The 19,415-nt window shown below is 42.0% G+C and overlaps 1 protein-coding gene across 2 annotated transcripts in view; it reads right to left on the minus strand.

Annotated features, from left to right (window-relative positions):
• gabbr2 (gamma-aminobutyric acid (GABA) B receptor, 2) overlaps positions 1-15,035 on the minus strand; it is a 101,459-nt gene extending 86,424 nt beyond the window's left edge. Inside the window, exon 1 of one of the 2 annotated variants that reach the window (XM_077506884.1) lies at positions 13,917-15,035. In XM_077506884.1, coding sequence (XP_077363010.1) covers positions 13,917-14,237 — 321 coding nt within the window. In that variant the 5' untranslated portion in view covers positions 14,238-15,035. The remainder of the gene's footprint in view (positions 1-13,916) is intronic. The other variant, XM_077506883.1, reaches the window with a different exon arrangement.
• Between the last annotated feature and the right edge of the window lie 4,380 nt (positions 15,036-19,415).

Genomic DNA, 19,415 nt, shown 5'->3' on the forward strand with positions numbered 1-19,415 from the left:
TGAGTTGCCGCTAACAAGGAAGTGGCATTCCAGCGTCAACCAATCAATGAACAGTACGAAAAAATGTCGAAGAACCCTTAATGAATTTTATGTTTTTCTCTTCCTGCATTTTGTCAAGGTCACAAATTCACAAGGAAGTGATATTTCTCTTTAGACCAATCAACGGGCAGGATCACAAAACGGTGAAATACCCGTAACGTAACAAAACATACGGTGACATTTTTTTTTTCTCCAAATTCTCAACCAAGTTGCCACCTAAATAAAATTAATCTCAATTCATATATATATATATTTTTTTAGGTTTTTGTTTTGCTCCCATTTCGTTTCTCACAAGGATGCGCTATTTCTATTTTGACCAATCAATGGGCAGTATCACAAAACGGTGAAATACCCGTAACGTAACAAAATATACGGTGACATTTTTTTTTTCTCCAAATTCTCAACCAAGTTGCGACCTAAAGAAAATTAATCTCAATTCATATTTTTTTTTTTTTTTTAGGTTTTTGTTTTGATCCCATTTCGATTCTCACAAGGATGCGCTATTTCTATTTTGACCAATCAAAGGGCAGTATCACAAAACGGCGAAATAAGCATAACGTAACGAAATATATGGTGACATTTTTTTTTTCTCCAAATTCTCAACCAAGTTACGGCATAAAGAAAATGAATCTTAATCGTTTCATCTCCAAAAACATATTTTGAATCAGTACTCAAATTTTGTTGTTGCTTGGCAAAACTAAATGCTGCACATCTTTGGGACGGTTTCTCAACTCCAATTTCGCGGCAATATTCTGAAATTTGACAACTTTCTCCGAGGCGAGTGGTGGGAAAAAGCTCTGTATGAAATATAAAAGCTAGTGAACGTTGAAAGAGAATGCGAATGCTTGACCTGTTCCTGCTGCGTGTTCTTCACACATCACAGACTTTCATACGCGGACCAACTATGAATCAGAATAATACATAACACACCCAAGCCAGCCCCCCCCCCCTGTAAAAATGTTGTGCATGCGTGTGTGTGTACTCCACTGTGTTGACTCGCCCTCACACACACACACACACACACGGGGGGATCCTATTGATTTGTGCGCCTCCTCCTACTCGCTGGAATCATATTTTCCATCTCTGCCCCGCGTGAGTGAAATTCAACCTGTTTTTTTTTGTTTTTTTTCCATTTGATTCACAAACTCTTTATTTACCTCTTCAGTCATGTTAGGGCTCACGATGGCGAAACACCACAAATATATTTGCAGTTGGACTAGCTAGCAGAAATGCTCCAAAAAGGAATTACGGACAAAAAAAAAAAAAGTGCAATAAGTTTGATGTAATGAGTTGATTTTTCATTTTGAATCAGCATTTGGGAATATATGCATGTATATCAGAAAAGAAGGACTAATATTATCTGTGGGCTGTGGTGGGGCACTGCCCCTCTCAATTTTTTAAATATCTATTTTTTATATATTACAATTTAATCTAAAAATATTTGAATGCAATTCTGAACCTGCTCATTTTTATTCTTTTCCAAATAGCACGTAAGAAAAAAAATACATAATAATAATAATAATAACCTGTATTCCAAATATTTTGTCTGTATTTTGAATAAATACTGTATTACTACTCTTACCAAAATATCCCCACCAAAATTATATGTAAAAAGACAAAAAAAACATTTGACAGATATTTTTTAGCTGGTTTTTTTTCAAGTATTTTCCTACACATTTATTGTTTTCCAAGCATTATCAGGGGGTGGAGTTAAATGGTGGCTGCCACCCGACCAGAAAATTTTCTGTCAATGTTCCAAAATATATAGTACTATAAATATCACATTTTCACTAATGATGCATTTATTAATATAAAAATATATTACTATATTGATCATATATATTTGGAATACATGTTTTTTTTAATGTATTTCCCCCTTGGCTCATTTCCACTGAGTTTATTTATTTTTTTTTTACATTTTTTTAACTCATTTTCTGTCAAAAACGTATAAATACGTTTTATTTTAAATGTTTTAAGTGTCCCAAAGACGTATTTATAGGTTTGCATAAAAAAGCTTTGATCCCGCCTCTCAACTACAAAGAATGGTTGAAGAAATGGAAGTGTTTGCACAAACGGCCAGCAGGTGGCAGCAGAGTATAAGAGATCAACCAGGGCGATGTTGAAAACAAGCTCAAATACAATTCTAATTTGATTTGTGAACAATGATGAAACTTAGCTATATTCTAATGCTAATTGCTGCAAAATGGAAAAAGATAGAAATATTTATTTTTTTTTCCTGATGAAATCTAATCTAAATTTTGGTAGGTTCCATGTCATAACAGTCAAAATCCAGTAAAACGGCCGGGAGCGAAGAGAATTGCTTCTGTAAAAATTAGTTGATTGGTTGAATGTATTTTACTAATAAGTGTACATTTAAAACAAATAAATATACAAAACGCACCCAAAATTCCCTAAAAATATTTCCGATTAGGACCCAGGCAGGAATTTACATGTTACGCTAATTGAACGTCTTTGTTGAATTCCTGCGTTACAACGCCACCATATCATGCGATTACGTTTTTTTTGTGCCGAAAAAAAACAAAAAAAACAAAACAAAAAAAAACGAATCAGGATTTGCGCGTCGCATGCTTTTCGCAACGCAACTCGTTAGCATTCCCTGTCGTCTGCTTGCAATTAGCACCGTTCACCCGCCTCATGCATAAATGCACGCCGCCTTTTAAAGCGCCATTAGCATGCGCAACGAGGCTCCACGCCGCCGTGCTCGTGTGGAAAGGTGCGCCGTGCGTTGACGGCCATGGAATGTGGTTTTTTTGCATCACGTTGTTTTTTTTTAATTATTGGGTCGCCCTCAGGGGAATCCTGATGGCATTAATGGCTTGGCTAATTGCTGTTCTTGCGCAAGAATGCCAATTAGCGTCGCAAGCAGGGGCGGGAATCAACATTGAGTGGAGAAATGATACAAGGTTGACAGTGATTAGGTAACATCTTGGGTGAAGCAGCATGTGCCTCACGAGTCGAAATCTTACTGAACAATTGTATGTTTGTGATAAAAATCGACAACTCTTCAAGAGACAAAAAAAAAATATGTGGGGGAGGTTGTTTTACGATCTTGAAAACGGACTTAAGGGTATAAAAACAAGTTGCATTGTTTGTATGATTTTCTGTATTTGTTTATATTCATTTTAATTTTCCATTTTTTTAACATCTATATTGTTTTTTATTTTTATTCATGTTCTCATCTTTGCGTATATTAATGTATTTGTAAAATTATTTAAATTTTATATGTAGTGTCATGAGAAGTAACTTTTGAGCTGCTCATTTCAACTGGTGCACAGTGGATTTGTATTTTTTTTTTTGTCGTGCGCAATAATCCACACGCACAACAGCATGCATAAAGACACCCCAAAAAGATTAGAACTGAACAGATCGAGCTCATTTGATCTCTTATCGTCATGGTGCAGCCTTTTGTGATCCAATGTGTGCGCGTGTGTGTGGGTGTACTGTACGTGTGTACGCGTGTGCGCGTCTCGTTATCGCTGTGAGCTTGACAATGGCGCCGGCCAACCAACCGTTTTGCACTCACAATCAGCAAGCAGGCCAAGTGGAGGCAGCAGAACACAAAAAAGGTGTTGATGCAAAATCGCCGGTGTCCCGCTTGGTTAGACTTTCACCACGTTGATAGTCAAATATTAAAATGTTTGGGCATATATATATATATATATATATATATATATATATATATATATATATATATATATATATATATACACACACACACATACATATAGGCGTGTTTGTTCCTGCCTTGAGATAACTTCTGTTGTGACTCGGCGCTATATAAATAAAAGGGACTTAACATTACACACACACGCGCGCGCACACACACACATTAATCTAAAAATGTCCAATCTATTTTGGTGAGATAATATTTGCACGGGGAGTGTGAGCAGCTGCTGCCGTGTAATCGTTCCATCACAGAATGAAGGGAAAAAAAAAAAAAACATGAACATGAAGTCAATACAAAGGCTTTGACACGTCATGTCAAGGATGTTTTTTTTTTTTTTTGTATGCATTTAATTAATTTGGAAATGTTATAAGAAAAATTAAAAAAAATAAAACGCGTGGTGTGTCCCAATACTTTTGCAAAATGAACTGTACACTTGCTGGACGTTTACGGGAATAAGCCAATTCCCCTCCGAGCATGTCACTTCCAACGTCAGGTGGACTCGTCAGACCGCGGAAAAGTGTGTTGACATTAAGATGACGATGAGGAGGATGGAGGGGGGAAAAATAAAAAAAAAAAAAAAAAAAAAAAAAAGCAATCGAGCGCATTTTTCTTTTCCTGCGCTGGCAAGCGGCCACAAGTGGCAGCTGCGCCCATGACAACAAGCATGCAACCGTCCTCTGGGAAGCGACGGTGTCAAGTGCCTGCCAGGCCTCTGGGGGGCAACCGGCACATGTGGCCCCTCTCGCGCCTGTCACGCTAAATACAGAATGCAAACGGCGCAGCTTACCAGAATATAGTCATACCTTGACTTCTTAAATATTAATCATAATAATAATAATAAGATGATGAAGAAGAAGAAAAGAAGAAAAAGAAGAAGAAAAGAAGAAGTAGAAGAAGTAGAAGAAGTAGTAGAAGAAGAAGAAGTTGAAGTAGAAGAAGAAGTTGAAGTAGAAGAAGTTGAAGAAGTAGTAGAAGTAGTAGAAGAAGTACAAGTAGAAGAAGAAGAAGTTGAAGTAGAAGAAGATGAAGTAGTAGAAGTAGTAGAAGAAGATGAAGTAGTAGAAGTAGTAGAAGAAGTAGAAGAAGAAGTTGAAGTAGAAGAAGAAGAAGTTGAAGTAGAAGAAGTACAAGTAGAAGAAGAAGTTGAAGTAGAAGAAGAAGAAGAAGTTGTCTTCTTCCCACTTCCCTTTCAGGCATCTTATTTCTACATTTAACATGTACTTTTCCTTCCGTCTTTGTTACCGATGTCAATTGGGATATGTTGCCTGAAATAAACACAAGTGAATGAAAATGAAAATATTAGCATAAGCTTGTCTAGCCCGCTCGGTAGAATGATAAAGAATGATAAACTAGGGCGGAAACAGACCTCAAATGTAAACATTTTGAATATTACTCTGTTTTAAATATAAAAGTATAGTTAGATGTTCGATTTTATGTCTATTAGAATTTTTATTTTGCTGCTTGTTGGTAGGGCTCAATCACAACTGTCCCAGAGAAAACTATTAGCATATGCTAGCCTAGCAAACTAGCTTGTTTGAATGATATACTTGGGTGAAGAGAGACTTTCATTTCTCTACTTCATTCAATAACTTAACTGTATTCAATATGAAAACACAGCTAGACAGTTAATTATACTTCTATTTGGAGATTTTTCTTTAATATGGTAGCTTGCTGCTAGGCTGGCTAAGTTTGCTCAATCACAACTGTCCCAAAGAAAACTATTAGCATATGCTAGCCTAGCACACTAGCGATATTGTTTGAATGATATACTAGGGTGAAGAGACACTTTCATTTCTCTACTTCATTCAATAACTTATCTGTATTCAATATGAAAACACAGCGAGACAGTTAATTATACTTCTATTTGGAGATTTTTCTTTTTTAATATGGTAGCTAGTCTGGATAAATTTGCTCAATCCCATCAATATTAGCATAGCCATGCTAGCTATGTTGGTGGAATGACAAAAGTAGGTTGTTGATGAAGCTTAATTTTGTATTTTTGTTCCATCTTACATACAATAGATTTATTTCCTCGAAGTTTGTGTGTTTTTTTTTTTTTTGGCTTTCATGAGAAGGTCGCGGAAGCGTCTGCTGCAAGTTTTATGGAGGTTGTCAAAAATAACGGCCTTCCGTCGCGTCCTTTTGGGCACATTTATGTTTGCCCTTTTGTCAGTGGTGACAGCTTTTATTGTGAAAGGTGTCGAGGGCGTGAGGAGGCCTTGGGCATCTGCAGGAAGATTCATTGTTACCTCAAAACGCACACAAACTCAAAACACCAACCCATTTTTGACCGACTTTGTGGATTATTCCGAGTGGTTGTGGTAACTTGGAGGTTGGGGGAAAAAAAAAACATGTGGCCGAAAATGTTGGGGCTGGTGGCAGCGAGAGGGTGGACCGAGATGGTCATGCTCATTTTTTTTTCTGCAAAACGCAATCTGGCGCCGCTGTGGAGGCGCCACATGCTCACGTCCTCGGGCGATTCTGCGGGGCGCAAACCAAACCATATGTGTACTCTCGTGTGTGTGCGTGCGTGTGGGTGTGAGTGTGCGTGTTGCGCATGAAACCAGGCCACCATTACACTTTTTACAGCGTTCAACTGATTCAACGTTATGGCGCACCCCCGCTCCCCTCACATCCAGAAAAAAAAATACACGTACCAAAAAAATAAAACCCTGTAAAATGCTTCACGTCTTCTACACTGTAAATACGCGATTATCACACCAGATTGTCAGTACAATTTTAACACCACGCACCCCCTTATCATTAAGGCAATTTTGCTGAAAACGCCTAAAAAAGGTGCACCCAAAGTAAATGTGAAGCTGTTCTCGAACCATTTGAAGTATCAGCATGTTTTTGTTTTTTTTTTAAACACTGAATTTTTGCCACTGGTGGAACGACCACACGATAAGGTGCACCCCCTGTGCACTGCACACACCGTGGGAAAAACTATTTTTCAAGTTTATAGTGATGTCAATGAAGTAGATTTCCCCTTTTAATGCACCCCGTATTTATCATCATGGCGCACCACTCTCTCCTGCGCACATCCAGGATTTTTTTTTTTTAATGTAACGCTGTGAATGTGCAATTATATCAGTTTACACTTTTAACACTGTGAACCCTCTTAAACACGTTGGTGCGCACGCTTTGGAAGCATTGTGTTAAATGCTGCGGGTGCGTAATTATTATACCACACCGGCACACCCCCATTGCACATTTAACCCAGTGTGCCCCTAATAATATCTCTCCTGCACACCTTCAATAATTTGAAAATGATTGTACCAAACGATCAGTACTTTTTTAACACTGCACACCCCCACTGTCCTCCACCCACACACTGAAATAAACTGTCACAACAAACAAAGTCCATACATAGTGTTTAACGTCAAAATGATTATACCAGGTTGTCATCACACTTTCAACACTTTTACGCATACCCTCCAACTTACACACATTAAACGTGTGCACCCCCTGTAGGCTGGGAGTTGGACAATTATAGCAATAAATCGCTGTCATGTGACTTGTGAGATTAGGATAAAATTCTTTGTTGTAAACGTGACATTACCAAAGGAAAAAAAAAAAGAAAAAAAGTCTTCGGTACAATTTTTAGATAGAAATGGCGCTCATTATTTACTCAGACCATTATTGTCACAATGACCTCCGACCCCTACCGCAAATGTTTCTCCGACACGTGACAGTCCCCTTTAATCATCTAAATGTCAAGAAAAAGCACAGTGGTTGAGGGAATACTCGGGGATGACAAGAAGGAGAGGATGGAGGGGTGCTTCTGGCTTCCTGTGTCTGCTTATCCGAAAGTGCTGAGTGCGTCTCAACGCACTGACCCAGCGCAGATAGCGGGGGGGATCAATGCGCGGCAGCGCAGAAGGATCTCCGGGGACCAACGGAGAAAGCGGGTTGAGAGCGAGCCGGAGAGATGGAGATCCCGAAATAGGACGGGATCATCTTCTCCAGCAGGAAGAGGAAATGATCCGCCTCCTAATTCCTATTAGATGATAATGCAGTGCTATTTGTGCTCTTTTTTTATTTGTGCGGCGAGCTAACACTTTATCGGAAAAAAACTCAAGTAAAGTAGCTGGCTACTTCCCGGGTTTGTGAGAGTGACCGAAGATGACAGGGTGATGTCATTTTCGATTAATGGGGTAGGGGAACGATTCCATTTTGACAAAAAAAACACACAAAAAAAACGTTCAAATGGTGTATTTTTTGTTCGCTAGTAAGCAGGCTAATCTCTGGTTCACATGGATGATGTCAAATGACAGGACTGTACCACTTTTTAGCCCGGGGCGGAGGTAGCAGTTCCATTGCGACGCAAATAGCTACAAAGACTCCGTGGAGAGGAATAAAAATAAATAAATAAATTTTTTAAAAAAAAGGAAAAAATCGGGACACGGCATATTTTTGTGTACGAGTTAGCGGGCTACTTTTTGGCTCGTGAGGAAGATTTAAGGTGACAGGACAATACCATTGTGGATCCTGGGGCGAGAAAAAAAATGTTTTATAGGTACTGAATTGTCCACTATAAAATCTTTGACTATCTTCATCTCCATTTTCACTCCTCAAGAGTACAACTAAAAAAAAAAAATAAAAAAAAATAAAAAATGGTGACAATGAAAGCGAAAACGAAAATGACTGCACCACTTTTTAGCCTAAGTTTTTTTCCCTTAGTTTGTTTGATATTTATTCTATTTATTTACCTATGTATCTATTTATTTCTTTATTCACTCACCTACTTCTTGTTATTAATTTACTGATGTAAAATTGATTTACTTGTATACAAAAAACAAAAAAAACATTCACTTCACTGAAAATGTTTGCTTTGTTCTTGCTTTTGTTACCTTATTCTTTACTGCACAACCGATTTCTGTTTTATGTACAGGACTTTGTATACAGTAATGCCTGTTTTTAAAGCGCTCTATAAATAAAGTTGAGTTGAATAGTTTTAGTTATGATTGGCTTAACTCTTTTACCGTGCACGTTATTATAAAAAACAAAAACAAAAAAACTTTAATATGACAAAGGCTTTGATCATTCACATCATCTTTGAAAACGTTCGTTTTCATCAGATTTCGTCACGTTTCACTGTAATTTCACACACCGGCAGCCCATTGAAAAGAGATACAATGCTGCCATCTGCTGGCCATAGTGAGTGAGCATTTTTGATTCCACAACCCATTGACCAGGCAGCGCTGCACTTCGACATTGCACTGCCGATTGATATAAAAAAAAATTTTTTTTAAAAACACGTAGTTGACGTCATTTAAGGTGTACGGCGGCATACATCGTGATTTTACTAATCGTTATTAAACGTTTTTGGCGGTCAACGAGTTAACTTTCATCCCCCCCGCCCCACTCTTCTTCACATCCAAAGCCTTGATCCTCTAAGCCCGCCCGGCTACAGTATCAGTCCTCAGCTAGGCGAAATTCCACATGAAGATGGAGGAGCAGCGGCAGCGCTAAGCCCCGCGTTCCCTCAATATAATCCACCGCTTCTCCTCCTCTACCTGCTCCAAAAGAAACCACACACACACATACACACTCACACAAACTACAGCGCGCATCATCGGCAGCAGCAGCGGGATGCGGGCGCCCCTCCTTTAGGGGGGGGGGGGGGGATCGAGCGGGCCCTGCCGGCTCGACCCGTGGCTCCACCAACAGGGGATAAAAGGATAAAGAGCCTCTGCTCGGGGACTGATTACTTACATCTGCCTGGCTAAATCCCAACGTGACTCTCTCACACACATCTCCAAGTACACAACGCACGAGGGTGGAGCCATTTGGGGAAAAAAAAAAATCATCAAATTACCCCCCCCCCTCGATATTGTGATTGCAATTTTACGGAGCCCGGTAGGGGACATCACGAAAATATTTAAGATTGCAATACAACGCAATACAATGGACTATATGCACAAATCACTTCCGCATTCGCCGGATAAGCGCACCCAACCTTCCGGTGCAAGCAGGCTTCAGCGGAACGCACCGTTCACGTAATGTAAAACTCCAATCCTAAATCCTGAACCCACTCAAAAAGAACAGGGGCCGCTCCTTGCTATAACAGTATGTCTATCAGAATTTTAAAACTACTAATTAATTAGATCTCCCAGGATCGTAATTTTGACGGCGTGAGCTATGGAGCGTCTGGTAATGACATCATTGCTTAAAATGATTATTACACGGAATTACAAGCCGTTTGAGTAGCTAGGAAAGTTTTTTTTTATTTTATTTTTTTTATGTAAATTATGTATTGTAGTTCCTCTACGGGTCCACAAAATATCCTTGTTGTCGAACAACAACAACAACGGTGGGAGAAAAAGACTGTAAAAACCTGCAAATAAAATAAAAAAAAATAAAAAAAAATAAAAAAATAAATAATCATAATAATAATGAAAAAGTTCAATAAAAAAATTGCAAAAAATGAAAAAAACTGAATATGCAAATCTGCAGTATAAAATGTAATATTTATGAATTAAAATATACGATTTTACATATATTTTACATATAATTTCTACGCCTCAACTGTCCGTTTCAAAACTCAAACGTTTGCGCAACCCTGACGCACCGTCACCATTTTCCCCAATTATGTAAATATTCAATAAGCACATGAACACAATGAGCACAAATGTTGACTCGAAGCCCTCCGAGCCGTGCCGGTGACGATTCCCGCAAGCGTGTAAATATTCTCGGTGCAGTTAGCGGACGCCCCTTCAGCTACATTTTTTTGTTTTTAAGTTTCTGTGAGTACAGAAATGAACAGAAAGATTTTGTTTGCAAACGAAACAGGGTCACATCTGAGTCGAATGATAAGCAGAGCTGCAATGTTGTTGTATTAGCGGTTTAGCGTATTTTTTTTTTCCACGATCATGACTGCAACATTAAAAAAAGAAAAAAATGGAGAAAAAAAATCATGGCGGAATTTTTGTTTGTCTTTCCGTTTGATACTGTAGCGTGGCACGTTTACATTATTTTGGGCATATTTTTGTTTATGAGCTTAAAAATACATAGCAAAACAATGACTAACTAACTTTTAAAATAACAGAACAGTCGGGCAAAGACGAAGAAGCAAGCAGGATGTGGAGCACCAAAGACGACAGATGGACGGATAGTTGAGTCCATCTCGCGCCTTCCTTCTGCGTTGGCATGGCAACTGATGCGGCACCGCACACACTTCCACACGACGGCATTCACAGTACGCGGCTCATTTCACACCGAGTGCTCGTTTATTCATTCTCAACCTCGCCTTAAATTGACAGACGCTGGGAAAGTTGCATCCAAGGCGCGTCCCAAACAGTCCGTCGTCGGTATGCGTCTGCGCAACTCAAACGGGGCGTCATTTGGCCAGGTCGTTGAGCTTGAATGAAGACGCCAAAATGCGGCTGACACGACACACACGCAATTCGATGAAGATGTCAGTTTGACGGCGTCATCCTTAAATAGAGGAAAAATTCACGTCTCTGACTTGCGTCGTCTTGCGGGCTTAAGCTAGGAGAAGCGTCGAAGTTGACGAGGTGCATCTGAGCACTCCGTGTTCAATCGCTCTCAGACGTGTTTTGACTACAGGGACGTCTATAAGCAGGTTCATCGAGCACTTGCGCTAATCACACCCAAGTGTCTTCACGGAATACACACCAGACACCAATTGAACCAATTGCGCAACGCGATTACATATGAAGTCACGCTCACGTTGTAAAATTTCAATTTGAGCCACAATTCCGGTTACTGTGACCACACGGGAAAAAAAAAAAAAAGTAGACTGGGACCATGGTGCACTCTAACAGTTGGGTCAAAAATAACTCAACTATGGTCCACTTTTGACCCAATCCTCTATTTGGGTCAATGTGACCCAACTTAGAGTCAAGAAATTGGTCTTTTTGTTATGTGCTAAGGCTGGATCCCAAAGCGCAGACAGAAATAAGATTTTAACTATTTATTCACATCAAGAGGCGTGGAAAAAAACTAGACTAGACGAGAACGAGAGTTGCACAGAGGAACAGAGGTAATAATCCGACAAAAACACACTCTTCTCAGACAGACTTATTTAGACAGTGAACGGATCTGATTGGCTGCGGCCAAACGTGGGTAACCCTGATAGGTCGCCGAAACAGGACTGACATGGTTTTATCTGATTTGCTGCTAACTAACATGCGGGTAAAACTGATGGGCTTCTGACCATATAAAGAGATTAAAGATTCTTGGCATCACATAGTTACATGCCGATCGCATCTTGCATCAGTTCAAATAAAGTCAAATAAAAGCAAACAGACATTTGCCACAAACAAAACACAGTCATGACACTTTTAGCGTAAAACAACTCATATATCCTTTACTTGGGTCAAAAAATTGGGTCATTTTGTATAAAACAACCCAGTAAATTGGGTCAAATTGACCCATAAAGTGGATCGATCAATTTTCGACCCATAATTGGGTTACTTTCGACTGTTTTTTTAGAGCGCGAGCGATGAAGTATCTAGCAAGTATATTCATGTTATTTGTCTCTACGGTTGTTGGTATCATCCAGGGGAAGCCCCTCCTCTTCTCCGCTTCTGGTGGCGCAAATGAAGCAATCTCACATTGGTGTGTACACAACCCCCGCCATCAAACTCACACAAGTCCAGCGTCAATGCAACTAAGACCAGGAGAGACAAATCCAGGTCCAGAAAGTAAAATCCCTGCCACAGTTGCTTCCACTCAATCGGCAGGTATAAGCGCTTGTTTCTCAAAATCCAAACTGTAGCAGGATTTATTTATTTATTTTTTTTACATTTTAGACTTGGATATCGCATCTGTGAATGAGACTAGGTGAATCCGAGCACTGCGTCAGCAGCCACTTGCCACCAGAGATTTTCAAAGTGAGATCACTTGACCCGTTTATCTCAATGTGGTATCCCAGCAGGTGCAACATGATCAGCAAATCACTCGGAGGAGCCTAAATCAAGTTGTCTCAACAGGAGACCGGGAGCCATCCAAGACCGGGTGCATTCAGGAACAACGTCAGCAATCCATTGCCTAAATCCTGCTGAAGCATCATTTGACCCAGTTATCTCAACCGGATACACCGGCAGAACAGGTGCCACCAAGCACTCATAGGCAAGTCACAAGAACACATCGACAGACGCGTCGAAGACTTGATGCGCCCAAGCACTTTGTTGGCATCTTGAACCTGTCATTTGAACGGCGTGCTCTGGCAGAACAGGTGCAACTGTCAGCAAATCACTCAGAAATGTCTAAACCATATCTAATCAACGTGAAACATTGGCAGACGCATCAGAGACAAGACCAAGCACTTAATCGGCAAAGTACGTTTGAAAACTGCCATTTCACCAGAATCCATATTCAGACACATCTAAGACTTGGTGCATCCAAGCACTTGGTTTGCATCTTGACACTGTCGTGTGAATGGGATATGCCGGCAGAACAGGTGCCACCAAACGCTCCATCAGCAAATCCCAACGAGACGTCTTAAAACTGCCATTTCACCAGAATCAGTCGGCAGACGCATCTAAGACTTGGTGCATCCAAGCACTTTGTTGGCATCTTGAACCTGTCATGTGAACGGCGTGCGCCGGCAGAACAGGTGAAACTATCGGGAAAAATCACTCAAATGTGGAAACCATGTCTACTCAACAGGAAACATTGGCAGACGCATCAAAGAGAAGGTGCGACCAAGCACTCCAAAAGCAAAGCACGTTTGAAAACTGCCATTTCACCAGAATCAGTCGGCATCTAAGAACTTGGTCAGATCTTGAGACTGTCGTGTGAATGGGATATGCCGGCAGAATAGGTGCAGCCAAGCACTCCATCAGCAAATTCCAATGAGACGTCTCAAAACTGCCATTTCACCAGAATCAAATCGGCAGACACATCTAAGATTTGGTGCATCCAAGCACTTTGCTGTCATGTGAGCGGCGTGTGCCGGCAGAACAGGCGCAACCAGTCACTCCATCAGCAAATCCCTCTGAAGCATCGTTACTGTGTCATCTCAACAGGCGACGTTGACGAGGTGCATCCGCCACTTGCACGAATCACACCCATTGATTTGACCCCGTCACTCTGACGGGATACGCCGGCAGAACAGGTGCAACCGAGCACCAGCCAAATATTAGAAACAGGCGTCAGCACAGTTTCGCTGACGATGTCAACGGAAAGCGCGCATTGTCGGATTTGTGCGTATCCTCACCTCGGTGTCGTAGATCTCGGTGATGAGCGAGAAGTTGTACTTCCGGGACTCCCGCATGTGCTGGATGGCGAGCTGCACGGCGGGCTCGATGCCCTGGCTGATGCTGCTCATCAGCGCCGACTCGTTCATGGGCATGAGCACCATAATGGGCAAATTCTCGCCGTTGCGGGCGAACCAGCTGTTGTCCTGGCCGCGCTTGGTGCGGTCGTTGCACACCTTGGCCAGCGCGGTGCCCGCCAGCAGGCAGCACGCCGCCGCTGCCGCCAGGAGGAGGAGCTCCGCACCGCCGCCGCCGCCGCGCTCCCTCCGGGCCGGGGCCATGCTCAGGTGAGGGGCGGGTTAGGGGGTAATCCCGAAAGTCACAGGGTGGGCATCATCGACGCTTCCCGATCCGGCCGCCGCTACTCCGGAATGCTTCAGTCGCACCCCCCCCGCCCCCCCCACAGCCCGCCCGCCTCCCCCCTCCCGCCCCCAGTGACGAGGAGAGGGCGCCAAAAATCCGCAGCAGCCCCCGCAGTGGGGAGAGAAGAAAAAGCACTGCAGAATATTCCCAAGAAAAGAGCGCAGAGAGTACGGAGGAATTACTGACACCACATACACCCCCCTCCCAAAAACAACAACAACAAAAAAACACCACCAGGAAGGGGGGGAAGGCGGATGACTCTCAGCTTCCAAGTAAATTCCCAGCCAAGCGTGCGCAATCCTCGCCGTGCAAAAGAGGGCAAATAAAAGCCACAAATGGAGCCAGCGGACGGACGCAGAGAGGAAGAGGAGGAAGGAGGGAAAGAGGGGGGGGGCGGACTGTGGATGTCGAGGGAGTCAGCCCGCGGGACCGATGCTCATCTTGGGATGGTGCGTCGGAAAAGCACCGCTTGACGCTGCCGCCGCCACCGCCGCTGCTGGTGATGGTGCGCGCAAGAGGGATGTGGAGGAGGAGAGAGGCAGGATGCGGAGGAGGGGAGAGAGAGAGCGAGAGAGAGCGAGAGAGAGAACGCACATGCAGCTTTCTGCAGGGCAGACTCATGACAGCCGAGAGGGATTTAACGGGGTTTTTATGCTCGCCGCGAGCACGGCGCACGCGACCCGCCACCAAATACAACAAGGCAGTAAAAGCCAACGGCAACTTTACACCATCGAATGGGGAAAATTCTCCGGTGAAAGACAACAAATCACACTGAGGGGCGGAAGGGTATCATATGGAGGATGAGCTCACCTATATTTGTGGAAACTTCACATCATAAAGCAGATACATGAAAAAAAAAAAAAAAAAAAAAAACACGAATAAAAACAATGGAGATTAATTTTATCCAAGAGGAGATTGAGGGCAGTGATACAACAGGGTACTGAAGCCTAAGGGGGAGATTGTCACATTTACAGGATATGTTTACTTTTGCCTTTTTTTTTTTACGTTGGACATGGTAGCGAGACCAGTTGTATCCGATTGGAGACTGTGGAGTCTAATGCTGCAGTTCCCAAGATGAGCTAACATTATGGCATGTGTATTTTTGTTTGTCCTTTGCTGAAATATTGGACACAATTTGGAGACAAAGTTTATCTGTGGGGAGACAAAGGGCAAGGTGCAGCCAAATGGAGACTATGGAGTCGAATGCTACAGTTCCCAAGATAAGCTAACATTATAGCATGTGTATTTTTGTTTGTCTTAAGCTGAAATATTGGACACAATTTGGAGACAAAGTTTATCTGTGGGGAGACAAAGGGCAAGGTGCAGCCAAATGGAGACTATGGAGTCGAATGCTACAGTTCCCAAGATAAGCTAACATTATAGCATGTGTATTTTTGTTTGTCTTAAGCTGAAATATTGGACACAATTTGGAGACAAAGTTTATCTGTGAGGAGACTAAGGGAAAGGTGCAGCCAAATGGAGACTGTGGAGTCGAATGCCTAATTCCCAAGATGAGCTAACATTATGGCATGTGTATTTTTGTTTGTCCTATGCAAACATATTGGACACAATTAGGAGACAAAGTTTATCTGAGTGGAGACTCAGGGCAAGGTGCAGCCAAATGGAGACTGTGGAGTCAAATGCTGCAGTTCCCAAGATGAGCTAACACTATAGCATGAGACGGCGGAGTCTTACACTACAGTTGCTACGTTAAGATAAGGTTATTGCATTGGTATGGTCGTTTGTAATTTGATAATATGTTGGCCACAGTAATTAAACCAGTTATATCCAAGGTGAGACGAAGGTCAAATTGAGACTCTGGAGTCTTTATACTGCATTGTCCTGAGTTAATGTCTGGGCTATTTTGGCATTTGTTTAAACACTTCAAGGATAAACAAAAGAAAAATGCAAAGTAAAAAACCTTTAATAAGAAAAAAGTGCAGTTTGTATCCAAAAGAAGAATGAGGGCCAAGTGCATCGAAGTGAAGACTGTGGAGTAAAAATTGTAATTGTCCAGAAATTGGGCACTGTAACTACTCAACTAGTATTAGCATTTGTGCTTATTTTTGTCATTTGTCGAGCACGGTCATAAGTCAAATTGTATCCAAGTGAAAACTGAGGACAAAGCGCAACAAAGTAGAGACTGAGGAGTCTTAATACCGCATTTTCCAGATTTTCAGCAAGTGTAAAACAATATTTAGCATGACAGGCTAAACGCACCCTGTGTGTTCATTTTGACATATTATAGAGTAGTCAAATAGTAACCACGAGGAGACTGTGGGCAAAGTGCCGGCAAGCCCCCGTGCACTTGAGTTTGACCGCGGATGTGGAGAGCGTCCATTAGCCGCACTTCCTGCAGGTCGGAAGCTGGCCGAGTGCCTTTTTTCTATTCAGCATCGAAAGCGAGGGGATTAAGTTCCCCCGCCCGCCCCTGCGCCGATAAAAAATACAATACGATTGCGCTGTAATTCATGGGATTGTTAAACAGGCGTGGGAAGAGGAGAGCCAGTGGAGGGAGGGGTCGAGGGTCGGTGGGTGAGGTCACGTGACCAAAGCTTTTTTCCTACTCATCCGCTTCGACAGCGAGAAAGGTTTCGGAGTCAATCAAAATTTGATTGCAATCTGAAGAGTGGCACTTGTTTACGTGTTATATACGTAATATCAGCATATTTAGGGATCAAATTTATATATATGTACCGTACACATGTATACAGTATAAACACACATATTTACATATACAATACATGCTGTATAGATGGGCATATACTGTATATAGATTGTTGAAATACATAAATATTAATATACTGTACAGTACGTACATAAGACATACATTTAGCATGCAATTGTGAGCACTGTAGATGTAGCTCAAAAGACAAAATAAAGATTTAGCTCTTCATTCTTGCCTATGTTGTTTCCGTTTTTTTGTTTTTTTGGTTATGTTTTGTTTTTTTGTACCTGTCTTGTTGAGCTGCTTAGTCATGCAGAAGGTTGGAGATGCATATGCCGTTTCACGCTGGGACAGTTTTTTCCGTGCAACGGGGGGAGTTTGAAATACTCCCTCTGTGGTTGTTTGTCCCGTCATATTTATCGGAAAAGCAGCCGGACGGTTTGTGAGGGCACAGACGGGGAGAAGAGAGAACATGAGTGGCAGAATGACACGTCATGTGACTACTACTGGGACGACTCCTTTCCCTTTTCACTTTTTTTTTTTTTTTTTAATGTGTGACCTTTTACCCCTTTTTTATTTAATTATTAATTACTCCCCTTTTGACTTCTGGAGTGCCTGTAAACGGACCGAGAACTGATTATCTGGCAGAACTCAAACTGTGGCGGCTGACAAACAATCGGAATATCTATTAAAAGGGGGGTGCCACAGGGCCCTGTTTTAGAACCACCGTTGTTTGCCTCGTATGTCAACGATGTTGGGATCAAAAACAGTTTTATTGTTACAAGTATCTGTTATTATTATTCCTGATAGTCATTTTTTCTATCCTGGCGAACGTTAGCCAACTACCACAACCTCGATCGTGGAACTCCAACGCTAGCACTTGTCTTAATATCTGCCAGTTATTTCAATGCTCGTTAATGTTAGCCTGATTGCGTCCATTGTTAGCATTAGCTCTGTTATATCCACTTGGCGCTATTTTGTCAACGTTAGACAACATTAGCCAAGCATGGCCTCCTCCGTCACGGCTTTCTAGCATGCTAACGTTAGTGACATCTTCCGATTGGCGGGCCTTTAACGGCCTCCCTAGTTCCAGCTGTCGCTCATCCATTAATCACATCCGAGTCGTTAAACACTGCGGCCGAGCCTTAAACGTTTTATCACCGCAGCGCTTTAAGTTACCGGACCCACGTACGAGTGCTAATTGCGGCGTACTCCATCAAGGATGCGGAATAACCGCGCAGATGTTTACACTCCAGTAATCAGGCATGGAGAGTTCGACATGGGAACGACAGATCCATCGAGGACATTCAAAGTTGTTCAAAAGGTCAAACGACGTTCGCGAAGGCATTTTCGCTTCATCCTGAAATTGAAACCCAAAAGCCCAAATAACTTTTCCGGAATAGCGTACATTATCCCGTCGAATCGAGATAAACGCTTGGGTCCGGGCGGGGGGTGTCATCCCTCACCGAAATCAGCAAGTCGGCGTCACGTGTCGCCGGGCGGTTCCCGACGTGTCGGCTCTTCAGAACGGGACGGCGTGAAAAATGGCGTTGCGGGCGGTCGTAATTCACGCGGCGGATGCGGCCGCTGATGAAATATCCGAGCGCTTCGCGGCCGCCTTGTTTCCAAGAATGAGCGAGGGGGAAGGTTGATGGGTCATTCATCAGCATGCCGTCGTCACCCTCTCGGGGGAATTCACTGAGCGAGGGATTTTTCTCCCGTCTGATTAGAGCGTTTTGGTTTTGTGTCTGGGGATTTGTATGATATACAACATGGATATTAGATGAAATCATTATTGCACCGTAATTACTGTGTAATAAACTACCATTCACTCAAATGACGCCAATTATGACGAGCTAATTTAGATTTGGCGCGATTCATGCAAATTAAGATGATTGAAGGATTTGATACAATACAATGTGATACGATTGAGTCGAATTAAGATGACGTGATCCCATTGACAGCGACGTCTGCACTTTAAACTTATTTGCTCCGTGACCACGTTCGTAACTCAAAACACTCGTCACAAAATCATCTTTCCAACCCTTACGCTCCTTTACTGCATGCCTTGGCCACTGGGGGGCAGTGTAAAATAGTATTACAGGCGAAAAAAACTGTTTCAACTCAGTAACTGCAATTTCCAATTTCCAATCCAATTTCTGTCTTCATCATGACAGTGGACTGATTATCAATGTGTTGAGTCAAAATTCAACATTTACTTTGGAAGGCAATATTTTTGCTTATGTTCTGACACGTCAAAGACCGAGCCACCAACTGGATCATAATTCATTGACATCAATTTGAAATAATGTCATGTTTTTGAATAAAGGCATGGAAATGAAAACAAATGAAACTTTCTTAAATCCAATTCATCGATTACTGACCAAAACAATGAACAGATGAATCGATTATCAAAACAATCGAGTTG

The sequence above is a fragment of the Festucalex cinctus genome, chromosome 19, assembly GCF_051991245.1.
Source record: "Festucalex cinctus isolate MCC-2025b chromosome 19, RoL_Fcin_1.0, whole genome shotgun sequence".
Lineage (NCBI taxonomy): Eukaryota > Metazoa > Chordata > Actinopteri > Syngnathiformes > Syngnathidae > Festucalex > Festucalex cinctus.